Source organism: Fusarium oxysporum, chromosome VII (genome assembly GCF_013085055.1).
Source record: "Fusarium oxysporum Fo47 chromosome VII, complete sequence".
Classification (NCBI taxonomy): domain Eukaryota; kingdom Fungi; phylum Ascomycota; class Sordariomycetes; order Hypocreales; family Nectriaceae; genus Fusarium; species Fusarium oxysporum.
Genome location: NC_072846.1, coordinates 2,439,139 through 2,464,996, shown reverse-complemented (window position 1 = coordinate 2,464,996; position 25,858 = coordinate 2,439,139). Strand labels below are relative to the sequence as shown.

Here is a 25,858-nt window from a genome sequence, read left to right as displayed (position 1 = left end):
TAGCGTTTTGCTAGGGTAAAGGAAGTTTGCAGGCCAAAATGGCAGCAAAAAAGCAACTGTGGGGCTGACGGGACCCTAACAGCTGCTGGAAGAAAGGGATTCAGAGAGTTGACCTTTCTTCGTGACCCGTGTCTCCAACGACACTGAGTTTCGCGAGCTCTTGACACCGTCCCCGGGCGCTATTTCATTTGTGGTATTTGCGGCTTCTTTTTACCTCGACTTTTTCGGCTTCGCGAGCCTGCGACATTCTGGGCTCTGCGCACCTCGATTCCCGTACGATCGACCTCTGCAGCCTCGGCTGCCCAGACAACATTTGCAGCATCCTACTGCTTGACAATCAGGGCCATTACACCCTCACCTTCACCTTCGCCTGCAGTTTAGCGCTGCCTCGACCGACCACTACCGCTTTGGCTGCCCGAACAACACCAGCAGCCCTCAGCTGCTCGACTTTCTGGGCCCTTTGGTGCCCTCGACCTTGACGCACGGACCCTACATGGTTCGTTGCCCTTTTTGCAGCTCGGAAGCTGCTTGACCGATCTCTGCAGTCATGTACCACCCAGAGAACCTCTTCTTCTTTGCAGCCTCGGCTGCTGCCTGGAACACAACCGGTCTTCCACAATTTGTCTGGCTGAGACCACTAGACAAAACCGCTGGGTCGAAATGGTACAGAGCTTACCTGGAGATCGTGGAACGAGGCGATTGTCTCGTCCACAGAGCAGCGTTCTGGCCGCCTTGGGTTTTTCTCCTACGAGGGTTTTCCCCAAGGATGCCCGGTTTAGGTCGCAGCTACTGGCGATCTGAGAGGACATAGACTTCCTGCTTTAGGGTATGGAAAGCTAGTTGGTCTATCTGTGCAAGAGAATTCTAGGCTGGAGAGGGATCTGTCCCCGCTGACGGGATGCCCTCTTGAAAGTAATGCGCCATTGTGCCGATGATATGCTGGATGAACTAGATGGAATAGCAGTTGCATAAGGACTTTCCTTGGATTACCTGCTTTGACGTCCAAGACGATGTACTTGAAACTACCGTAGGGCTGGCTACGAATAGGGCAGGTGTCACTTGAGGGAAAGGGCGTCCGGCGCTCTCCGTTGATGCAAGTGGACATTGCGGGTGTTCTTGGTGAGTTCGGATGCGACAGCAATTATAGATAGTTTAGCTCAGCACGTCCTGTGCCCCAGCAGGGGACTTTTCGGGGCCGATGGCCCCCCGGACGAAAAATACACACACACACACACAAAAGTTTGCGATGGCGACGGGAAGACTGAGTTGAGAAAGGAAAAACAGAACATATTAAAATATTAACGTCACAGTTGACTACTAACATTGAATAGCCTCAAGTTGACAGACCATGCTCCAGCTGCTGCAGGTAGGATGCTGAACACTTGAAGAAGTCGGTCTTCAAGCAGGGCTGTCAAGCGGAGTCAAGCAAGGCTTGAACGGAAAAGACTTGAGAAGTAGGGCTTTCTTTTGTGTAGACCGGATCAATGCGGAGGAATCGTAAATAGCTTAGCGTACCTACTGGTCCTATGAGATTCGTTCTCCCGGGCGTAATAAACTCTATCTAGACGACACCCAGACATGGGACTACGGCTGGTAACTGGTGCAGTAGGGTCTGGGTCTGGGTCAGGGTTAGTGGGTCGAGCTGCAGGGGAGTGGATGTGACATCACCAGTTGTCATTCGGCAGGAGGGGTTACAGGTGTTCAGTAAGATTATCCCTTTGAGTGCCATAGCCCTTAAGAAGGTCACTCGACCCATTTAGCTTAGTCATAAGGTTAGTACGTGCAGGGTACCGGCAGTTCGTAAGATATTTGCCAAGTCTGTAAGGTAGCTCTTTGTAACAATAAAAACTGCTGGGACTTTTACTACCATACAGATTAGTATGTGTGGAAAAGTACCATCAGTTTCATTTATCTTGATTGGCTCTATACCCCTGTCGTGACCCCGCCTAAGGGCTGTGGCACTCAAAGGCATAGGCCTGGGTAATTGCCATTCTGACGTTAACGAGCTATGACCTCGATGGGTGACCTCATGGGTGTTGAGAAGGGGCGAAATGCTGTTATTCGCGTTTCTAGTGGACTTATATGGCCTCTCGCACGAAACATAGGAGGCGTAAAAGTGAACACCTTACCGATATCTAATAAATCGACCACAAAATTTCCCGCAATCGAAATCGTCATGTCGTCAATGGAAAAGGGTCGCGTTTCTTCACAGGACATGGAATCGGAATCCAGCGAAGAGCAGCCCCAGCAGGTGCAACGCCAGGGCAAGAAGCGCAGCAATATCGCCAGACGCCAGTCCAGGCAGCAACAGCAGCAACAGCAGCAACAGCCAGGTCCCTTAGAACAGGTTCCCGTTCCCGGAGACGTGAGTAATAACGTGGACAACAACCTCAGGGACGACACAAATACCCTGGGAAACATGAGCAACAACGCTGTCCAGCAACAAAGCGGTGACGATGGTGGGAAAAACGACGCCTTGAGGCTGCGCCTCGATCTTAATCTAGATATCGAGATCGAGCTTAAGGCTAGGATTCATGGTGATTTGGAATTAGCGCTTCTGTAAGTTCAAACTCCCTCACGACTCTCCCTCTCGTCATATATCTTAATTGGTGTCCAATATCCAGCGCAGGATAGTTGTGCGAAACATTGGGCTAATTGTGTTCTGTTTCTCAGGGGCTAAGCTATCTATTTTCGTGTATCGTTGGGGCTCTCGGCGCATCATGGTTTTTGGTTCTGGCTGGATTAAACGGGGAATATTTCCCGTGTGCAGATTGATACGGTTGCGTTTGTACAGTATGAAAGATAGTTCAGAATGACGAATGAGTGAGCTAAGAATGACAGCCCCAAAATTGGTTCTATGGTAGTCATTCCGGTTGCCAATGGGCCTCTACTGGACCCTACAGTACTTGTCCACCGTACTGACAGCGAGGTCGGTCCAATTAAAATGCCTCAAACAAGTGGTACTTTATTGCCTACCTAATTCCTATTATAATAGAGGTACCAGCAATTCCCGTTGTTACAGAGAGGAACCTTGCACACGCTACACCAATAATCAGTCTGCCCCCTTCTTACATTGCCGCCACCCTCCCCAACGTTCCGTACCCCGCTTGTATTGTCGTCATGACCGGGGTTATGTGGGGCGAGGTACGGGATTGAGGCTTGTGGGCACTGAGGTATCTAGATAGGGCTAATTCAAACTCTACGGTCATGGTTACGAGCGGGGCTCATAGACGAGTTGGACAACATATTGTGTCGCACTGGATGTGCTTAAAATGGATTGAAGGTCGGGTCATTCATAATGAGCAGCAGTGGTGAGTTGATTGGCTCTATCTTCTGTGTGGGGTATTCCATCCCACAGGTTTTACTTTAAATCACCCAGCTTGATTACTAAGGGCTGTTGTTCCCGAGGATGATTGCGACACATTCTTTTCGTCCGTGCACGCTTTCAAGGTTCGTGGGGCTACCATGATTCCCCTATTATTTCTCCATCATCCAAAAGGAGGGGGTAGTTGGTACAGTAGGGCAGTAGGTCGGCGAGACGATGGCATCAATTATCCCTTTGACTGTCGTAAGCCTCCACTTCCGTACCTAGCAGCGGGGTTAGCCAATAAAAATGCATTAAATCAAAGGTACATTTATCCCCACCTAACTTTGGTTGTGCCAAAGGTCTCAGCAATTGCCAAGTCTACATAAAGCTACATTACATTCTTGACACCTATCGTGACTGCGGCGCCCTTCGACTGTTACTGCTAATCGCAAATAATACTGCCCTTGATCTTCGAGACCGACGCTGACCTAGCCGGAGGCCTTGACAGGCAAGGCATTCAGATTTTCCTTTGCGAACGCGAGTGTGCTGTAATGTAGGCGTAAACACGTGGAGCCTGAGGGTCAGGCACGGAGGGTACGGTGACTAGGAAAAGGGTCGGTTGACTAGGGAAATTAAGCTACCTCATTTTTATATGTGCGCGCCACCAAATTAGATGTACTTCCCTTGCCACGGATAACAACATGATTGTGACCGGACCAACCCCTCCATCTGCAACCCCCACCAAAAATACATATTACCAAAACACCAAGCAACCATCACCACTATTCGGTATTTTCTTCATCCTTTAGGACAACGAACTTGCCCTAACTGACTTCAATAGTATCCCCAATAACTATTTCTTCATTATCATCGTCATATTCATCATCTTCATCCATTTCCAAGCCGTCAGCTTCCAACGCCATCTCCTTCCGATTGGAGCGGCGTTTTTCCTCGTCACTGACAATAAATTCCAACGCCTCCTTCACTATATTGAAGGCATAGCCAAATAAAAGCAGGAATTGGGGATCCCAGTGAAAGATAAATACTCTAGGAGCTTCCCGACTTTCTGATTCCTTTGCATTAGTCGCTTTCACCTTGGAATCTTTGCTTTTAGCCAGAAGCTCGCGGTGAAGCCGGTATCTTGACCCTATCACCGCTGTCGACCGTATACAATCTTGGTGTTGTTTTTTTATATAAAATTCGGCCACTGTGAATAGCTTCCTTTTCTGAGAATAAGTCGGCTGGCTGCTGTATAGATCAGCAACCCGTAGATCCTTTAAAGAAGCCCTGAGCATCTTCCTGGCCGCTGCAATCCATCGTCGTAAATACCCGACTTCAACCCCAACTTCTTTAGTGTGCACACGAGCTTCCTCGGTCGCCTGACCGGCCAGCCGGTTGTGCTGATCCTTTGCGACGCGAAGTCTGGCATCGTATATAGTATTTGGACCGTAATTTGCCGGTATGGTGGTCCCCTGATCCCGGGCAGACCTTCTAAGGTTTTTCTCCTTGAGACGGCGCATTTCCTGAGTCGCAGTAATCCCATTGACTGCGAGAGTTGTATGTGCTTTCCGCAGCTTCTCATTGACATGTGACACTGAGGGAGTCAGAGGCGTGCCCGAGGTTATTGAGCATTCGATCCGAGGGCCACATATTCCTCGTACTGACGGATCTGCCGCAACTTGAGCTCCGGCGTGTTCATTTCGATCCAGTTGACGCGCGGAGGTGGCGTTGACATCAATCGTATCTCCTGGTCGTGACGATTCGAATAGTGTATCTCATGAGGCGGCGGAACGCCGTCTTCCTCACTCATTCCGGAGTTGCTATCGCTGCTGTGGGTGGAAGAGGACCCTCGTGAGATATAGCCGAGTAACGACTCTTCAGCTACCTCTAAAGATAGTGATGATAAGGGATTTATCATACGGGCTAGTACAACTTCAGGATCGAAGGGATAGATGCCGGTCTTTTGCCAAGATGAGATGATAGTGCTTCTCTTAGTAGTACGGGCGCGTACCTCCTGTAAATGGAACAAAAAGTCAGCTTTATTGAAGTCTGTAGCGCCATCTGCAACCTCACGAAGAAGGATTTCCTGATGCAAATCCTTGTATACACAGAATAGCCCCACATCTAGCGGTTGAAGCATATGTGTCAAGTGAGGCGGGAAAGGGAATAACACCACGCCTGCATCTTGGGCTTTTTGGAAAAGCTCTTTGGTAAAATGATTCTCACAACAGTCTAGTAATAGTGTTCTTTTTCCCGGAATTTTTTGAGTCCGGGAAAGCCGTTCAAAGTGATCGAAGAATTCTAGCGCGGAGATATCATCGATATAGCCATTTGGTGTTGTAACGATCGTTGTGCCCGGTTCAAGGCGGTTGTCAACCCACCGAGACGGCAGCTGTACGCCCGGCATGATGATAAACGCTGGAATAACCCGTTCTTTTGCTGATATCGACTTAATGATCGTGACGCTTATTGTCTCGTGTGCATCAGTCAACATAGGCTTGTCGATTTCCCCAAAAGTCCACAGGAATATCCCATTTTTAAGATAACCGATCTGGAAGCCTATCTCATCGATGTTCCACACATCCTCGTAATCTATGGCTTTTTCCGCGTAATCATGCCACTTGCGAAACCACTCTTCGACGTTGGCTCGGTCTGCCATCGCCTTTCTTTGCACTGCGATGGTTGAACTTTTCATTCTATGAAGAATAGAGGAATATCTTCTTAGCAAACGTCTTGCCCAGTATCTGGAAGCCGTTGGAAGTCGGTCAGTTGCTTTTAGAATGGAATTAGCATACTGTCGAAGAGTACGCATCTGTATATGATGTCCCTGAGTGACGCGGCGCCAGCACCAAGCGAGGATCGCCTTCTCTTCTTCCGGCGAAAAAAGCGTGAAGTTGCCGCCATTTTGAGAGACAGGATGTTTTCCTTTTTGTCGAGAAAGCAACCTTTTATATGGTACCCTCCATGCCTTGGCAGCTTTAACGGCTGAGGAGTAATATCCTTCCCTTAGAAGCTCGACAGCCGCGACAGTACGCGTCTCAAAGTTGTGAGCTGTATATCGCAAGACATTGGAGTTTCCGGTGTCAGAATTGATATATTTTTGTACTGCAGTAAGAGCCGGTTCAGGGCTTTTGATTGATGTATCCATCGTGTCAATTGAATAGAAATTGCAATTATCATGACTGAATAAAGTAATTACCTTGTTGGTGTTGAGGACGTTGAGTGGTGATTTCGTGATGTTTGTGAGGGGTAATGACATATCGCGGGCATCATCAGTGCAACAAAGAGGAAAAATTCAACTAAAGGAGTGACTTATTTTTTTGGTGGGGCTATATACAAAAATAAGGTATCTAATTTATTCCCCAGTCACCCGCCCCTTTCCCTAGTCAGCCTACCCCCCCGTGCTTGACGCACGGGCACCTACGGTGGAAAGGAAAGCACGGGGGGGTCGGTCTCTACGCCCTACCCGAGTAGTGTATCCGGGAATAAAAACTCGGCAGAGGTGAACCGGCTCAGTATCCATCTGCCAGTAACCGGGGAGAAATCGAAGACGACTTGTCACTTTTAACAGTAGTTAACAAACATAATAGGTCCCCCCGAACTCACTAACATGTTCCATGGAGCTGTGCAGGATAAATGAAAACGCAAGCTATGATATGATTGATGGCTAGCCACGAAGTCAAAAGTGCAGTAGTTTGACTTCGACCATGCGATACAAACTCTGCTTGCTGAATTTAAGTTCAGCCACGAAAGCTTGTACTGGCAGCACAGGTGACAGAATGTCTCAGTATGACGCCTCACACAAGGTCCCCACTCGGCACGAATAGTTGCAAATCTTGGGGGACAAAGTTCGTGAGGTCATGATTACTCGGTACTGGTGAACCCCTACGCATTGTGCTTTTCATGTGCCGGTTCTGACATGTGCACACCCCGATGGCATGAAGTGTGATACGCACAAGGGACAAGTATAATGTTGCCCCAGGTACCATGGAGTAATGCAACCCGAATGGAATGTATGCCCACATGGTAACCGACGGACGATATCACTATCCGCCATCGTTTCCAAGCATATACCGCTATATAACAAGAACAGTCAATTTAAGAATGAAACTGTCTGTTGATTTAAATGGCTTACCAGATTACGAGCGCGTCGGGCCAGGCCGAATGTTCTCCTGGGCCCTCGATTTCCATCTCTGTTGTTACTTGCTTATACACCCGCGGCGGAGCTATTGAGTCCAGCTGTTGCAGGTTGCTAACCTCGGAGTTTGTGCTTCTCGACGATTGGACGCTCTCTGACTCTGAGCTCGCGAGCGGGTTGTTACTAGGGGTTCTGGATTTAATGCTTCCTTATTGTTAGCTCTAGTACATATGCTCTTATTTGTCGACCAGGGCACGACATACTCGTATACGAGAAGGATATATAAGATAAGAAAAACTACGATAATGATGATTATGAGGATTGGATGCGCTGGGGTTTGGTCGTCTTGGTTCGGTGGGGTACTATTTAATATCGTCATGATTGCTTGATGGTTTCTTAATCAGACCACTTAGTCTATCATTTCAAAATGCACGAAGCGCGTAGCCGCCGGATTTATATTATAATGTTCAGCTTCGAGCCTATATCAGGCTCACGTAGCTTGAACTTTTCGTTGGCATTCCTACGCCGGGACCATGGTCCACTATTGGCTTTAGCCTGTTGTGGTCTGATCTGGAAAGTTTATGTCGAAGGCTCCACGCAGACTCCTTATTTTCGCATGTGATCTTATCCCCCTTCCTTGCAGGTCAATCAGGCCCCCAACTGCAACAGCCTTACCCATACACAACCAGCCGCCAGTCGCCGCCAGAAGAGTTGTCACTGCAAAGCTAAAAGGTCGCTCGGGGATTGCCCTCCGCTACCCACTCAAGCCATCAAGCCAATAGGTGCGATATGCACAGTCCTGATAGTGGTAGTCGGCGATGCGGCTCCACTAATAAAGACAAAAGCAACCTTCCACCTTTTGCGAGCGCACAATGATCCACGCCCTAGCTCACCAAAGTTTAGTCGGCTCAGGCGGAAGGTTCAGGCCCAGGAAGCGGCCTAAACAAACTATCTGATCTATAGATACATAAGGACAAGGAAATTGGTCTGTCAATCAAACACTTCACATGGCAAAAACCCAGGAATGGGGCTTATGTAAGCGAAAACAACAATACCACTTTTTGTGGCCCGTGCACCTTCCTCTATTAGATTGGCGGTCAATAGGCGGACGGGTACCCGTCCTTCTAAATTGGGACGGGTTCCGTCCCAATTACCATATCTGGTATAGCTCACTCCGCTATCGGTCTCCCTCTCGCGCCATCTCGAATGTCGCGTTCTACTGCACTCGCAGCTAATCGTGTCGAGACTACGGGCTTACGACGACTGTTTCGCTATGAACGTCAACCAATCTCAAAGTCCGACACAGTTTCCTGGTGACTGTCTCCCTCCTGAAGGCGAGTATGAGTCACGGGAGGCGCTTTTCGAAGCAATCAACATCTGGGCAGCGACCAGGGGCTACGCGTTCATAACTGGAAGGTCAACTAAGGAGAAAACAGGCAGGAGGACAATCACATACATGTGTGATCGTCGCCGTAACCATCCAATCGTTTCCAGAGAACGGCAACGTAAGACGACAACTCGAACAACAGGCTGCGAGTTCTCTGTACTGGCGAAAGAGAATAAAGATAGAAGCACCTGGACTCTGCGGCACCATTCTGACAGCCGATTCTCACTACATAACCATGAACCAAGCCAAGATACCACTGCCCACCCGGTACTTCGAACAATGTCCAAGGAGCACCTATCTCAGCTGACTGGCCTTGCCAACGCTGGGATAGCCCCTAAAGAAATTAGAACGTTCATGCGGCAGAACACCGACACGATAGCGACACAGCGGGACATATACAACCGTATTGCAGATGCTAGACGAGAAGTCTGTCAAGGACAAAGCAGCATAAACGCGCTTGCTGATCAGCTGCTTAGAGAAGGATTTTGGAGTCAGTTCCAAACCGGTCCAGACGGCCGAGTCAAAGCTGTTCTGTTTGCGCACCCCGATTCAGTGGCATATCTACAGGCATATCCGGATGTCTTAATCTTAGACTGTACCTATAAAACCAACAAATACGACATGCCACTTTTAGACTTGATCGGTGTCGACTCTTGTCAACGTTCGTTCTGTGTCGCGTTTGCTTTCCTGAGTGGGGAGTGTGAAGAAGACTATTTTTGGGCGTTAGATCGATTCCAGTCGCTGTGCGAAAACCGCAGGATTAGGCATCCCTCAGTCATCTTGACTGATCGCTGCCTAGCATGTATGAATTCTGTCGATACTTGCTTCCCATCATCAAGGCCGCTGCTATGTCTCTGGCATGCTAACAAGGCAGTTCTTCGCTACTGCCAGCCGAGATTTACGCACCAGACTCATGGGGAAAACCCGGGAATCGAGGCTTGGAATGAGTTTTACGGCCACTGGCATTCAATCATGAAGTCACCAAATGAACAAACTTTCCACGAACATGTGTCCGAGTTTGAGAAGAAATACATCGCGGATTATATCGAAGAAGTCAAATATATCAAGACAAACTGGCTCGATCAATACAAAGAGAAGCTGGTGAAGGCGTGGGTCAATTAACATCCCCACTTTGACAACGTCGTTACTTCAAGGGTGGAAGGCATACACTGGTTGCTTAAGAGCCACCTCAAAGTATCTACATTGGACCTGTTCGAAGCTTGGCGATCGATCAAGCATGCACTACTCAATCAACTGGCGGAGTTGAAGTCGAACCAAGCCAAGCAGAAGATCAGGACACCTATCGAACTCTCCAGTATTCTCTATGGTGCAGTACGTGGCTGGGTGTCTCATGAAGCTTTGCGAAAAGTTGAGCAGCAACGAAAGCTTTTATTGCATGAAGACTCTGCTCCCATGTCAGCCTGTACTGGTTCTTTCTCACGATCACAAGGGCTACCCTGCGCTCACAAGCTGAAGGGTTTATTAGTTCGAGACCAGGCACCACAACTCGAAGATTTCCATCCGCACTGGCACTTGACTCGGAAAGATAATCGGCGACCCCTCTTAGACCCCCGCCAGCGAGTCGATCCAGTGGCTGCGAGTTCGTCTTTGCCGTTATCTAGTGTGAGAAGAGAACTTAGTGGCTTTGAAGTCATTGAGAAGGCGAGGCCGATACGAAACCCTCCTTTATGCAGCAAATGTCATATACTAGGTCACGCAAGGAACTCAAAGGAGTGTCCACTACGATACTCAGAACTAAGAGCATTGCCCGTTATATCTTCAGACCAGCCGCAGACGTGTTCGGAAGATTTTCAATGGATACCCTTTGCGGTCCCGGAGGAGCCAAGGCCACCAGCGATGGAAACGCTCGACGAAATACAGTGGTAACCAATCACGACTTTGGAAAATTTCGAGTTTGAGCCTGAATTAACTTGTCAAGATCTGCCATGCCAGTTAACCATCGAAACAGAGCAGGTGGACCGACACATAACGACTCCAGAACCTCGGCATCTATCGCCTGTACCATCTATGTATACACCGCCGGTGTCTTCACAGTTAACCTCGGGAGACCCAACTTCAGACCCAACTACACATCTAAGGTATGACGATCCACGAGCCATCCACCAGAGATACGTCAAGTCAAGAGAGGACTGGTATAAGGCTCAACCCCCGGGAAGCTGGCTTGGTAATCGCCAGTATCGAAAAGCAATGGGCTTGCCTTTAGGATACCCAAAAGCAAGCTACAGCTGGTGCCTTGATTATAAGCAGATGGGGAGGTACTGCAAAACCTCGACGGGTCTGAGAGAGTGGACTAAAGAAGAGATGGTGGCTTACTTAGACTGGGACAAAGCAGAGACTGGTCGCATCGAAGCACGAGTAGCTGAGGAGACCGAGAACGGACGACTGTTTACAAGCAGAAGAGGCATGGGCGAGCTTTGGGAGATGGCTCAGCGGGATATCGATGAACAAGAAGCCTTGTATTCTGCCGCGGAACAGGAAGAAAGTTGTATTGTAGTTCAGCCGTAATTCTAGTAGAGTTTATTAGAGTGGATGTATCACTTGAAAACATCAAGGCTGTTCAAATCAAAGTCATCGACTTGCTTTGAAAAAATCATAGCAGGTTAATGGGACTTCAAGTAAAACCACTCGAGATAGTGGAATTGCACAGCGGGAGGCAATCCGATAGCGGAGAGGGCTAGACTGAATATGGCAATTGGGACGGACCCGTCCCATTTTAGAAGGACGGATACCCGTCCGCCTATTGACCGCCGGCGCACCAGAGGACCCAAGAAGTCAAGCAGCTGACGGCTGCTGGTATTGTTCGGGCAGCAAAAGCTGCAGAGGTCGGTCAAGGCAACATAAAGCTGCAGGTGAGGGTGCGATGACCACCAATGTCGAGCGGCAAAATACCACGAATGTCGTCTGGGCAGCCAGGGTTGCAGAGGTCGGTCGTACGGGAAATCGCGGGCGCAGAGCCCGGAATGTCGAGGTAAGAAGAAGCCGCAAATACCACGTAGGAAATAGCGCCCGGAGGCGATGTCAAGAGCTCGCAAAGCTCAGTGTCGTTAGGGGCGTGTCGCGAAGAAAGGTCAACTCTCTGAATCCCTTTCTTCCGGCACCTGTTAGGGCCCCGTTAGCCCCACAGCTGCACTTGCTGCCATTTTGGCCTGTAAAATTTCTTTGTCCTAGCAGAGCGCTAACAGCGGGTGCCAAGGAAAACTTTTTACAAGAGAGAGTTACGCTACTGCGCAATATAAACAACAGGTGTCGCAGAGTAGGCATGATCTTCACGGCCTCAGGAAACAACTGCATTAGTAATCTAGCTGTATGCTTTAAGTAACTCTGCGGGATGGAATACCCCGCACGAGGGACAATAAAAGAAACATTCAATCAACACATTTGCTGCTGCTCATCATATTCACTCTAACCCTTTAAGCACGCTCAGTGCGACAACAGGCATGTCAACCAGGGTCAAGCGAGGCTAAAACGAGGAAAAGTGGTACTTTTCTCCGGGTCGACCGGATTAATACGGAGGAATCGTATATGGCTTAGCGTAGCCACGCCCTTTATATTCGTTCCAGATGCTCCAAAGGGGATCCATAATCGCAACCGTCAACTGCAACATCATCACCAACACGAACTTAAATGCAACACCTCCGTTTGTTGCTTTGAGCTTTTGGGCCCTGTGCATGTGCATCGCTCTTGATCCTGGATTCCAGAATTGGCATGACACTCACCGATACCTACCACCTTAATCCGACCAGATAGAGCAAGGTCCACCAACAGCAAGTTGACCTATCTAGGCTACCCTGTCCAGCCTTCTTCTACATAATTCAGCCAGACGCGCATCAGTGTTCACCTTTCTTTGAGGTATTACCACGCAAGCTTCGTACACGAAGGTAAAGCCAACGCGTGGCTGCCCTTATTTTGTTGTTCCCGTCATTGTTCACCCACCTCCATCGAATATACAGGGCTGCGCGTTTCTTTACCAGCAATCGTGCTTCGACAGACAAGGCTCCTTTGAGGCGTAGAGCAGCACTGTTCTCTTCGATCTTCTACGCGCTCACGCGATTATTATCGTCCTGCCCTCACACCCGCCTAGCACTCCCTCTTTCTAAGTCCGGCACGACCGATCAAGAAATCAAATTGTTGACCGCTTACTACGAATCACCTTGCGCGCCCCGATTGGAGAAGTGTTGGTAAAATCTACATTTACTCTCGAGTTCCTAGCCCGCTGAAGCACACATTAGTGAACCATCGATCACAAATTAGTGGACGAAGCGGACTGTCCAGAAGGCAGCCTAGAAATTTTATCCAACGACTTTAGGTATCGATAAAACGTCAATCCACTCAAATCAGTCTTTGACCGCTTCCAGGAAGCGTGAACTCCTTGAGGCCCATTTTCAGGCAGCAGATGCAGCAGCCATACAACTCGGAAAATGAGGCGGGGGACCAGATGTTGCGTTGGAATGGCATGGGCGATGCTTCGGGCTTCGTGAACAGGTTAGATGGACTCATGGATGGAAATGCGCATGCTGGCAACTCGTTCGGGCTGGTGCTGGCACAGCCGCAGTATCCCCAGCCTGTGCCGATTCCATCAAACTCGCTTGCTCGGCGACAGATGAATCGTGCGCTTGTTCCGACTAATCCGCGGACAAACTTTGACGGATCTGTTAATGAATGGGGAAATTTTGTTGGCGATGAAAATGTCCTGCTTCGGCAGAACCCTTCCGAGAACCTGAACGAGCAGGACAACGTTCAGTGGTTGGAGGAGATGGCGCAGAAGGCTAAAAGGGAAGCACAAGCAAAACGAAAGCGAATCCCACCGTTTGTGCAAAAACTAAGCCGGCAAGTTACCCTCATCGTATAATGATTGAAGAAGCAAACTAACCACCAGAAGCTTTCTGGAAGAGCGCAAAAATGAAGACTTAATTCGATGGTCGGAAAAAGGAGATTCGTTCATAGTACTAGACGAAGACGAATTTGCCAAAACCTTGATTCCAGAATTATTTAAGCATAACAACTACGCGTCTTTTGTTCGACAGCTCAATATGTATGGCTTCCACAAATGTGTGGGTCTGTCCGATAATTCCATGCGGGCAAGTGAGTCCAAGAACAAGAGCCTGAGCGAGTACTCTAACCCCTACTTCCGACGCGGCCATCCTAACCTTTTGTGGCTTATAAACAAGCCCAAGAGTGGCAGCAAGACAAAGAAAGACGCTAAAGGTGCCAAGGGCGACAATGACAGCGAGGAAGAGGCCGGGAACGAGGAAGTACTTGGCCCGGGACTGGCAGCCTCAACTACCCAGCCCACTCAATCCTTACCTGATGGAGAGTCCCAACCCATGCCTAAGAGGAAGATTACATTCATACGAGAGGAGTTGAACAAAGTTCGTGATCAACAAAAGCTGATTCTCGGCGCTATCAATCGACTGCAGAGAAACAACAACAACCTGTACAACCAGCTCGTCATGCTCCAGAACCAACACGACCGTCACCAGAGGTCGATCAGCGCTATTCTCAACTTTCTCGCCAACTTGTTCCGGAAAACGCTAGAAGATCAGGGCAACTCGCAGGACGTGAGCGATATCATCTCCAGCATGATCACGAACCAGAATCAGCAGTCTACGCAGCATGCAAATGTCGTTGATCTTGGAGACTTCATTCAAGAGATGGGTCCCACTACCTACGGCACACCTCGCATGAAGGCTCGTGGGCTGCTGCCACCCATCCCAAACCAGAACAACCGCGTCCAGTCAGCTAGGTCATCAACTATGCCTAGCAGCTCGGCGTACCAGCCCGTGGGCCATCGCAATCCCGAGATGGGTAATGTCACGGAATTTGTTAATGATTCTCCAATCGACATGACTTTTCCCAGTCTTCGCCAAGAGCTAGAAAAATGCCCTCATGAACGAATGAAGGTTATTAACGGCCACAACGCAACCGACACTCACGGACTGGATCTGCCAGAGACGGCCGACCTTGTCGCTAACGCGCCTAACACTCTAATTATTGACCAGGGGAGCAAGCAGGTCAATTTCATGGCTGTTCAGTCCTCGTCTGCACCCTCTATCAGGTCAACTCCCGCCCCAATCCCTGTCGCGGTAACATCTGCTCCTCCCCAGATCCCCAAGTCAATCCCTCACATGGCTACGCCAGCCATGCCCACCTCAGCCTCTGTCTCACCTCCGCCGGTCGAAGCGAACCAGACGGCCTCATTCTCCCCCATAATGCAACCACCCATGGCGCCGCGTTCTTTGAATGAGATCAACGTGAAGCAGGTCGACCTAGATCAACTCCAACGTCTACAGAACGAACAGGACGCCAAGATCAGTAACCTAGGTGATTTACTTCGCCCGCTAAGCCCCGCCGGACAAATCCCTGGTCTGGGTGATGGCGAGGCGTACTTCGACCCTCAGCCGGTAGATCTTGATCAGTATTTCGACAGCAATGCTTTCTTGGGCGATGGCCATTTTGGCGCTGATGGCAACGATTTCAACTTCGCTCCTGACACGGACTCGAATAGTCACAACAACAATTCATTGCTACACCCGGAACAAACGATACCCCACGGAGGTACTACCAGTACTCTAAATCCTGCGAGCACAGAAGAAATTTCTCGCAATGACCCGGGGCTAGATAGTACCCCTGGCCGAGGAACCAAGCGACAACGTGTGGGCTAGTGGCCCCAGCCCTAGACCTTGTTTAAAGGCTGTCCATGGCTGGGACGAGGAGCCCCGCCGGCGGTGTCTTGAGTCATTTAACCTAGTAGATGGTGAGCGCCAGAAGCCGAAGGATGGCCCCATCCACTCGACAAGGGGCAATTTTGGAATTGGAGGATGACAGGACCACCATCCATACTTGGGCATTGTAGAGTAGAGGGAGCTCTACCCACTTCTCTACCCTACCCAGGTAGATGAGTGGTCTCCTCTACCCTACCCGGGTAGAGTGGGTAGAGTGGTGGGTAGAGTAGTGGGTAGATTGGTGGATAGACTATAAGGTAGGTAGGGAAGGCAGATGCTGTATATATGCTCAATTCTTGGTAATAAGCCATCTTGTATTATACATCCCAACCCTCTTCATTGAAATCAATATTCATTTCATCATCCATCTCCACAGCCTCTACCATCATCGCTAGCTGCTCCTCCGAAGAGATGAGCTTCCTCGCGAACCAGTTGCCCATGCACTCTAACCTCTGGAGGTTCTCTGGCGATAACCTAAGCCTATCCCAGCTCTGCGCACGGCATGCTCCCGAGAATTGTTGTTCTGGTTCAGTAGAGGATGGTGCGATTGAGAGGATATTGATGGCCATACGGTGGAGACGAGGATAGCGCCGGCGTTGCTCTGGAACTAACCACCACTGAAGAGGAGTTATCTTCAGAGCATCAATATCGATAGTTTTATCTTCAATAACCGCCATAAACGTATCTTCATCCTCTTGCGAAGTAGGTTGAACTCTTAGACGACGTTCCAGCCGGTCTAATTCATTCTCTACCCTCTTCCTCGAGGATGGGATGACACGTGTCGATATCAGCAACAGCAGCAGGGGCAGGGAGTGATTCTTGAGGGAAATGCGCGTATTCCTTCTGCTAGATCGAATAAGCAGCATCGATAGTCTTCTGATGCCACTCTTCAGGCCAGTTCTGAAGAAGGCAATGCTTCCGCCTCTCGATCCCTCGAAGCATCGCTGCGGCGTACACTGGCGTTGACTCAACGAGGGTGTAGTATTTATCAAGGATAAACCAGCCCATCTCAATAGAATGAACCATGCGGAGATCCTTCTCTAAGCCTGATTTATATAGCACCTATAAAACATCAGCTTGAAGCATTATCTTGATGAAGTAGGATAAACCTTCTGGTCCTCAAAATATGTGAGTATAGCATCCATCAGGGTAAGGCACTGGGATAATGAAGCCTCACTGCCTTCAACCCATAGTGTACCACTAGCAAATACAGAGAGAAACCCCTCCGTACGCTTAAGTGCATCCCATTCCACACAATTGAGTCGAAAGTTATCGCATTCAGGGTGTTTGTCAATAAAGTCTTTAATTTCTCGCTCCTTGCGTGTCGTACGCTTGATGAGATGGTACCATGAGGACCACCGAGTGTCGTTATCAATCCCTAGTGTAATGCCGACAGCCTCTATCCATCGATCATGATGGATAGAGCTGTTTCGAAGCCATGCAGCTAGGTTATGAAGCTTCTGGAGCGCAGTAGTAGCACACCAGGCTTCAAAGCCTTTATATTTCGCTTTAACTTTACTCCCTTTTCTCTGGGCTTGTCCATGAGCTCTTATTGAGGCCGGGTTATCTTCAATGACCAGCACACAAGATAAGCAGAGAATAGTTCGTAAGGATCGGTATCTTCCGTCTCTTCAATAGGCGCAAGGGCAGCTTTGAGAGCTTCTTTTGAGGTGGCAAGGAGAAAGGCTTGAAGGGCAAGATTAAGAATATGATCAAGGCAGCGTACGCGGTGTGTAATTGGATCATAATCAATCTGTTCGATATAAGTGAATACTCATCTAAAAGGTAGTGTATACAAACCCCAAATTCAAGTTTTAGAGACCGGAAGAGCCCTATGAGTAGAATATCATTTGAAGTGGCGTTATCTCCTGTGTGATAGCCGAGTTTCGTTGTTATCCCGAAGGATTTAAGGGTGCGGAGGATGATAGCTGCCTGGACCTCTCCAGAGTGGCTAAAGAGCACCTTTGGGAGTGCTAGCATCTTCTAGCGCTACATCATTATTCCAGCTCCAGATTCAAGTGAAAGAGGATTTTTAGGCGTCCTGGACCATTACCCCTGTTTTCCTCTTTCACTTGAAAGAGGGTACGTAGTGAAACTGCCGCGGCTCCACTTTCGGTGACGGAGGGGGCGCTTAACCGTCTGATTGGTGCTCAACTTCTGACGCTGTACGATTCTCACAGAGTTTGATGCAATGGCTGAGAGCCTTGTAACATGTAATATAATCTAAGTTTGATTACGGACTTGGACGCGAACAGCGCGTTGAAGCCACGCATTCAGGAGACGTGTAGAACTCACAGAGGGCATAGCTCTCGGAAATATTAAGCCCCTAAAGATATCACTGAGTGACACAGGAACAAAAATTGCGCTATAAATATCGATGAAAGCGCCAAGAACACATCAGGGAAGCAGTCCCCATGATCGGGCTGGAATTATCGACCAAAACGAGACGGCGCCATGACTCCGAAACACTCGTTGGCCTGATCTATTTCGTAACCGGCCGCTCGAAGTTATCACTGCATCAGCACAACCGGACTTCATCCAAGGTCAAGATTATCTACTGGGCCCAATGGAAGGGAGCTTCGGTCAAGAGCTCTGCTGAGGCCGAAACTCAACTGCGGTTTTGCTCCAGGGTGTTGGTCTCATGTTCAATCGTGTGATAGCTACAATAACTCGCACGTCATACACGTCTCGTTGTTGGCTGAATACATATTCAAAAGATGTCTTTTGGCCACATCCGTTTCGAGCTGTGTCATGCTTGAAAAGGTACATGTACATGTAAAAGCGATTATCTGTTTCGTCTTTCGGGTTTTGGTATTCAAGGAGCGACAACGTTAAGAGCTCTACAACTCAAAATTGGGGCTGAATAAGGAAATTATAATGCATTACATCGTGTCTCTCGTGATACAACTGCATAGGAGTGAACAAGGCTGCTATTGCGTTCGCCCTGTTGAGGACGACGAATCAAGTTATGCGAGCGGTGATGAGAGTGATGAGGAGAGTGATTCCGAACAAGACACGCACATTGGAGAGGAGGATAACCCGATGCAGGACGAATCGGAATTCGGCCTCCTATCCGGGCCTTGGCTGGAGCTATCTGAAGCTTTATTTCAGCTCTCAATGATGTTCTGGACATATCGAGACCCCGCTGGAGACATGTCGTCTTCCACTATCATTTACTATACTGCTGTTATGGGGATACAAAGGCGGTCTATGTCTTATCATTCAGCTCACAACTCTACACCTGGCCTAGCGGCACTCATGTGGATTGGACGTGCACTTTTCTTAGAGTATGCTCTTCCTCTGTATCGCTACAGTACTCTTGCGTACCACTGGCCATCTCGAGACCAATACTCTTCTCAGCCCGAGCGCCTCGAAGCTATCCGCCAAAAATATCTTATGCGGGGCTGCTATACACCTTTTGGGGAACTCATCGAGCTAAAGGCGTTTGCTAAGTCCATTGTTAGACAGGAGGACATGCCCGGGAATCTCTCCTGGGCACCTGATGGGGGTTCGTTTGTGGTTGGCAATGATAAAGAAGTGAGGCTCTCTGATTTCTGTAGGACTTACCATTAGGCCATCACACTGGTTGAGGAGCAGGTTGAAGAAATGATGCTGGGCATTACCATCCAGGACCACCTAATGCATAACCCCACCTAATGCATAACCAAAATTTCGCTCCTCCCATACAAAATCCAAATTTTGATGTCCACAAAAACAGGCCCGATTCTCAATTAATAAATGAGGCTTTGGAGAAAGTTTCTAGAAAATTGCTTAATTTTTACTGCCTGCGTGGTTTTTTGATCTCCCGACCGCTCCGTGTGCGCCGGCAGTGCTTTGTTACGACCATAAAGTCATCACTTTCGTCCTCTGACCTGACACCCACCTCAATCACCGACTCGACCTCCTCATCCACATCCACCTCTATTTCTGCCTCTTTTGAGTCAGGAAGAGCTTCTCCAGCCGCTAGATTCTCCGACAGAGCCACGAATCGTCGGTTCGGGTTTGGTACCGCCTTTCTTTTCTTCCCTCGCCGCACCTGAGCCATCTGCTCCTCGAGGCCAGTAATCCGCGCATTCTGAACGGCCACCTTCATCTCTAAAGCTTCCAGTCCCTTTGCGATCTTACTGTACTTCTGCCTGGTCGGACGGCTTCGGTGTTTGGCCATTTCCCTCACTTGCCGACTCGTTTTTGGCGTATCATCTGAGTGCAGTTGAGGAGGGCTCGGCGTCTTTAACTCTTCCAGCAGTTTTTCTTTGTCCGGTTGAATTTCAGGATGTGTTAGAGCCTTATGACGATTTATAGGCCAATTTCCAGTAAATCTCCAGCCGGATAAGATAATATCTTTCCTCATGCCCGCCTCCCTGGCTTTCGCGTATGCCCGGATAAAGTTGACTTTGTCAACCGGCGCAGAATCGGTCAAACTAGCCAGGTTTTGGAGTTCTTTCCGGTACGCACCTTTGATGACATTAAAAATCCCATTATTTAATGGCTGCAGACCATGGGAACAATGTGCTGGTAAGTAACAGCAGTAGACGTTGTTCAGAAAGCACGTAGCCATCCACTCGTCCTGACTGCTCGTCAGCGACCCTATAGCGGGTGACTCAGCGGCGAAAACTCCGAAATGCTCACCTGCGCATGGCTCCCGTGACCGTCAAGGATGATAAGTCTCGCATCCGATGCATCACGAGGCTCCGTTTGTGGTAGATAAACGTCCTTCAACCACTCGAGAGCAATATGGTTGTCTGTCCAGCCGTTCGGTGATGTGATGTAGCGCCAGTCCGCTATCAATTCGAATTCGTTAAGGAACCACTGCTTCTGCAGCTCTTTTCCTTTAAAGATAATTCCCGGTTTCAAAGCACGACCAGTTGCGGTGACAGCCTCAATAAACGAGGTCCACATGCGCGACTGAACGCCTTTCAACATCGCCTTCTTCTTTGGGTTAGAGCTCCCGATCACGAGGCTGTCCAGGCCTTATGGACAACTAATTAGCTATGCCCTATAAAAGCCTATAGAGTACCTGTAGAAGACTTACCGAAACCCGCCATTATACCGCCCTCGTCCACGTTAACTGTGTTCTCAGGCTTGATCCAGCCGTACTCGTTCTCCCTGATATCGAAGTACCAATTGACCGCCTTCGGAGTAAAGCCGTCAAATCTGGCGGCTTCCTGGCGTTTTCCAAGCTTGGTAGATAGTTTTGGGTGACGTTTGACGAACCTGGTGGTCCAGTGCTTGCCCAAAGGTTTGTTATCGCCTTGTTGTTGAAGGATGGCCTCGACACAGGCGCGGAGCTGGCTGTGCGAGGGAGCATAGCCCAGGGACTCTTGTCGCAGCACCCAACGAATAAGCGTCTCCTCCTGGCTCTTTGGAATACGCTGGTGGGCCTGGATACGTTCATTCCTGTTTGCTTGATCGGAAAGTCGTCTCGAAATGGTCCACTGAGGTACTCCACGTTTCTGGGCCGCCTCATTCTGTGAGAGGCCTCTATCGGTGGTATCAAATATAGCTTCAGCTACGTCATCTTCGGTATAATTACGGCGAACCATTACGGAAGGAGTTATGGCGAGTAAATTAGGTGAAAGTTCGGCTTGAGTGGATGGAGTCGCCTAGGGTACATGAGGTGAAATGCGACAAAATTCAAAGGGCTAGAGAACCAGGCTACGGGGCGGAACGGGAAAAACTCAAGCCGATATGAAAATTTGATGAAAAAAGCAATATAGTGCAGGTCTTCGTTCGCGAGTATCTTCATGCCTGGCCGAATACAATGCAATTGAAAATTTGGATTTTGTATGGGAGGAGCGAAATTTTGGTTATGCATTAGGTGGGGTTATGCATTAGGTGGTCCTGGATGGTATTTGGCGTCTTCGGCACGATTCCCGTCATGGTATTCGTTGCTTTCGTTGGACTGGTTCTCAATCTCCAGCCCTTCATAGTCAGTCAGATAATCTTCCTCATCTCCATCATTATCTTCATCTCTATCTCCATCATCATAGTCACTAGGCTCGTCTTCCTCTTCATCCGATGCTCCATCTGAGTTCAAATCCAGAGGTGCAGTCTCATGCTACAAAAGAGAGACCAGATATAATATATGACGCATCATGATAGTTTCATCCCTTCGGAGTCGCAAGTTGAAGATTTCGCGCTGTTGGTGTGTATCGAAATTGGAAACTCTGAACATGTAACAAATGAACCGTTTCCATATATCAACATAGTTTCTCAGGCATCCTACAATCCTGAACTCGTGAGGCCAAAAGTTGTCTTTCCAATACGTATTCATCCAACATCGAGACCTGGATGAGGTTTTTAGGAGCGTGAATGTTGCACGATCGATCATGAGGTTGATGCCGCCAAGTATAACTCGTAGCTGGGCTTCTACGGCGGCCGGACTTCGGAGTGGTTCATCGTGCCATTGACCTAATGGATAATCCTCGTTCCATGCTGGTTTAGGCTTCCTTGCTGCAGCCGCAATGATGGCGAGCGACCGGTTGTGAAATAAGCGAGACCACCCCGTATGTCGCAGCCACAGCGTTGTTTCATTCTGTTCGACGTCGTGATGAACTGGCGGATGACCATGACGGAGCTCTGAAGGCCACATGTTTGAGAACAGCCCGAGTCACCGGATTAGTTAGATGATATTGTATAATGCAAGTATATGGCTCTCAAGGATGAAGGTCGATTGAAAAGGGTCAAATCTTTATTACATATACCGGACCCATTTTCGTATCTCTACGGCGCGGTCGCGAAACGCGCGCGGTCAAAATGCCGATTTGCATGAAGGCTTTCAGGAGGTAGCATCGTTTTGCGCCACAAAGGCAAGTCTAGCTATGAAGGTTACGACGGAGGAAGAGGCTAACCAATGAGAAGGTGTATCATCCACTCTTAATTAAAAAGCCAGCTAGAAGCTCGACAACCCCGTCACTTTTTCGGTGAAAGAGGATGCACAGGGGTGTGAGCCAATGAAAGACCGCGAATTTCCACTTTCACCGAAAGTGAGCCGGATAAAAGGGGTGTAGGCATCTACAATGGTCTTGTGGAGGCCAAAAAGGCCGACAAGGCAGGAATGTCGGGCTTCCAGTTCAATGAGATCAAGGTCATCCCAACGGCTGATAATCAGGTAAGATAATTTGATCTTCTTCTAACGTATCTACTGACCAGTCTTCCTTCTCCCCTATTATAGGTCAACCAAGTCGCATGGAAGGACAATGCACTCGTATTGTTCCTTTCAACCGTCTTCGCCGGCGATGAGAGGACTGAGCGTTGGAGGAGGAGACCATCGATGAAGACTCCGACGGCACGACCGATACGGCGCTTGTTTAGTGAGCCAGCCAAGCTAATATCGATACCTACAATCACTGCTTCTTACAACGACGAGATGAATCATATTGACCGAGGCGACCAAAGACGGTCATATCTTGGCTACGATCGTCCTATGCGCCGAGGCGCTTGGCAAGCTATTGCTTGGACCTTCTCACTGGATGTAGTGCTAGTAAACAGCTTCCTCTTACAGCTACATGGCCAGCCGGCCTGGAACCGTTACACGAACCAGAAGAAGTGGAGGGAATGCCTCTACAACGAGGTCTTCAAAGCCTTCCACTCGGAAAGCCAATCAAGGCAGCTTTTTCGAGCTGGAGACGAATTCACGCCTGCTACACAACATAAACATGTCCGAAGAGGGAAAAAGCCAAACTGCCCCGCTTGCCAGGGGCTTCAATTAGGGCGGCCAAGGTCAAGAAGCTCAAGAAGGCCATTGGAGCCGGTCAGTCGCAATAAAAGGAGGCGTCAGACCGTTTGGGGTGTCAGCAGTGTAATGTAGCGATTTGTCACTCGAGGGATTGCTGGTACTTCTATCATGGGCTAAAATAGGTGGGAAGCTAGGTATCTATGATTTGGCTCATTTTAATTGGTTGCACCACTCTGTCGTGACCTGGCCAGAGCTCCTCCACAATTGAAAGGGATGATGTATCATCCAAAGTATCACTTCCTCTATTTTCCCTTTTGAATACGAATTTTCCTTCCTTATGACTTGCTTCCCTCCCTTTGGCCGGCGGTTTTTCAGTAACTCAGGCGGTCTTCCACGCCTCTTACGCGGAGGGACTGCTGTGAATACCCTCGCGTTAGGGTCAACCTCCTGAAGGGGCGCCATTCTATCGAAAAACGGCTTCGTGATAGCTTCACTTCGTGATTTGGAAAGAGGAAGATCACAGCATCTGGGAAACGTAGTCTACCCGTCATTTGGATATCAATAAGGTTTGATAATCGCCACTTTGACTCAGCAACACACCTAATTTGTATGAGGAAGTGATCACCACAGTAGTGCCCCTTGGCTTGCATTAGTCGCGCGCTGAATTTCACGAGTATCTACGGTATTTCGGCCTGGAGTTGTTGGCAAACAAGGTACTAGGAATCTCATTACGCAGTTGTGGCAACTGTCAGAATCTTCGACAGCTGTCATGTGATGTCTCGCAACCACCACCAGGAAACTCAAGACCTTTCATTGGCCAGTGCAAACGTCAGTATTACAACAAACACGTCGATATATGAGTTTTTATGCGTTATTATGTCTGGACTGGGTTATTCAGGTTCGTTCTAGAAATGCCATTGCCAGGTTTTTGAGTTTTGCGAAGACGTAGGAACCTTCGATCTGATGTCCACTCTACCAACCGACCGAGTATAAAGCAATGTATCACATCCTGATCAACTCGAATCGTTCTATTCTCCGCAACACATTCAACAAACAATAATAATGAAATGAGCAGACTTCTTTTGCACGGTTGTAAATCAACTCTTCCTAGAACACTTTCACGAAACCTGAAGCACCTCGGTCTCAAGCCTACTATCAACCAAACACGCAAAATGGCTTTCTTCCCGCGAAGCCTCTACGACTCCGATACCTCTTTCACTCCATTCTTCCGTCTTTTAGACGACTTTGATAACTACTCTCGCCAGAGAGTAAGCGGCCGTCGCACTGGTACGCCCAGCTGGCAGCCCAAATTCGACGTCCGTGAGACCGGGGAAGCATATGAGCTTCATGGCGAGCTCCCTGGCATCAACAAGGAGGATGTCCACATCGAGTTCACCGAGCCCCAGTCTATGCTCATCAGTGGCAGGACTGAGCGCACCTACACTGTCGGTACTCCTCCTGCAGGCCTCATCGAGGGCACTAGCAGGGGCGGTGCCATTATCGAGGGTGGCGACGAGAGCAAGAAGGCCAGTGCGGGGGAAGAAAAGTCCGCCTCACGTGATGCCGGCACTGAGACTACTGAGAAGGAAATGCCCGAGACCAAGAAGTCTGACAAGGCCAAGTACTGGCTCTCGGAGCGCAGCGTCGGCGAGTTTTCTCGCAGCTTCAACTTCCCGACTCAGGTCGATCAGGACTCGGTGACTGCAAACTTCAAGGACGGCATCCTCAATATTCTGGTCCCCAAGGTTAAGAAGCACGAGTCAAAACGTATCGCTATCAGTTAAGCAATCAACGACAGCTACTAAGTCATGACAGCTTTGCGCTATTTGTCTTCTGGGGATCAAGAATGTTAACAAGTCAGGTTTCTATCACAGACTGGTCTTTACTGGTTGTTTAAGGAAGGGAAGAGGAAATATGGACGGCCACATAGCCACATTGAGAAGTGCATTACCGTACAAACTCATGAAATTGGGTAGCTCGGTGGGTCCGTAGAGGCTGCATGGCGCTAAAGTTCCCAACTACATATAAGCCTTAGTTAGCACCAAATTTCAAACTTGACCTCCCATGTCTCCCGGTCCCTGATTTCGACTCAATACGCGATTTCTCTACGACCGACCGGCCAACTGACTTGAAATTCAGGGTATGCATTTATTGATAATATATATATGTGCGAAGAAACGGCGTTTTTTGACGGCTTTAATGAGGCTATATAGATATAACTGACGATTTAATAACGACATATGCTGTATCGCAAGTGGCAAGAGGGGGAGGCATTTTTCTGGGTTGATGATGACTCTGACGGCCAGGATGCGGTATGAATACCCCCATGAACCAACGGATGAAGATGTCGCTGTTAGACCAACCGGTTGGACTGCAAGTATACTTCCAATCAGGAAAAACGGCTGGAAACCACTGTCCTTGGAGGTTCTCGCCGGTAAAAACGACACAAGGCGTGAGACGCCGACCGTCCGCTGATACGGACTCGATTATTGAGCTCCAAGTCGTATTGTCGGACTTTATCCTCTCTGAGGAAGAAGTCATCGCTGTTCCGGCTACTATGCCACCGTTGGTCTCACCGATTTGTACGCCGGTCTCGTCAACGTTA

At 48.9% G+C, this 25,858-nt stretch overlaps 7 protein-coding genes across 7 annotated transcripts; 4 read left to right on the top strand and 3 right to left on the bottom strand.

The window, feature by feature from the left end:
- Positions 1-179: 179 nt before the first annotated feature.
- Positions 180-1,105, bottom strand: FOBCDRAFT_296095 (uncharacterized protein; the record flags this gene model as incomplete). The annotated part of the gene is made up of 5 exons (XM_059611877.1): positions 180-323; positions 359-637; positions 677-745; positions 896-948; positions 991-1,105. 5 exons carry the CDS (start codon positions 1,103-1,105, stop codon positions 180-182), a joined length of 660 nt encoding a protein of 219 aa, XP_059467579.1.
- A 1,023-nt stretch (positions 1,106-2,128) lies between these two features.
- FOBCDRAFT_186542 (uncharacterized protein) lies at positions 2,129-2,738 on the top strand. The gene is made up of 2 exons (XM_054705881.2): positions 2,129-2,559; positions 2,674-2,738. Exons 1-2 carry the CDS (start codon positions 2,177-2,179, stop codon positions 2,678-2,680), a joined length of 390 nt encoding a protein of 129 aa, XP_054561856.2. The 5' UTR covers positions 2,129-2,176; the 3' UTR covers positions 2,681-2,738.
- Positions 2,739-7,220: 4,482 nt separating this feature from the next.
- Positions 7,221-7,379, bottom strand: FOBCDRAFT_122326 (uncharacterized protein; the record flags this gene model as incomplete). Its single annotated transcript, XM_059607753.1, has 1 exon — positions 7,221-7,379. A coding segment is annotated over one exon (159 nt), but the record flags the coding sequence as incomplete, so codon positions are not given.
- A 5,867-nt stretch (positions 7,380-13,246) lies between these two features.
- FOBCDRAFT_186541 (HSF-type DNA-binding-domain-containing protein) lies at positions 13,247-15,957 on the top strand (the record flags this gene model as incomplete). The annotated part of the gene is made up of 2 exons (XM_054705879.2): positions 13,247-13,659; positions 13,730-15,957. 2 exons carry the CDS (start codon positions 13,247-13,249, stop codon positions 15,513-15,515), a joined length of 2,199 nt encoding a protein of 732 aa, XP_054561854.1. The 3' UTR covers positions 15,516-15,957.
- A 2,495-nt stretch (positions 15,958-18,452) lies between these two features.
- Positions 18,453-19,148, top strand: FOBCDRAFT_277007 (uncharacterized protein; the record flags this gene model as incomplete). The annotated part of the gene is made up of 2 exons (XM_059611535.1): positions 18,453-19,087; positions 19,136-19,148. The coding sequence occupies 2 exons, from the start codon at positions 18,453-18,455 to the stop codon at positions 19,146-19,148; spliced, it is 648 nt and encodes a 215-aa protein (XP_059465407.1).
- A 2,485-nt stretch (positions 19,149-21,633) lies between these two features.
- Positions 21,634-22,110, bottom strand: FOBCDRAFT_117962 (uncharacterized protein; the record flags this gene model as incomplete). The annotated part of the gene is made up of 1 exon (XM_054705875.2): positions 21,634-22,110. A coding segment is annotated over one exon (477 nt), but the record flags the coding sequence as incomplete, so codon positions are not given.
- A 2,160-nt stretch (positions 22,111-24,270) lies between these two features.
- FOBCDRAFT_227960 (HSP20-like chaperone) lies at positions 24,271-25,317 on the top strand. The gene has a single exon (XM_054705874.2). It carries the CDS (start codon positions 24,321-24,323, stop codon positions 25,035-25,037), a length of 717 nt encoding a protein of 238 aa, XP_054561849.2. The 5' UTR covers positions 24,271-24,320; the 3' UTR covers positions 25,038-25,317.
- Positions 25,318-25,858: the final 541 nt, after the last annotated feature.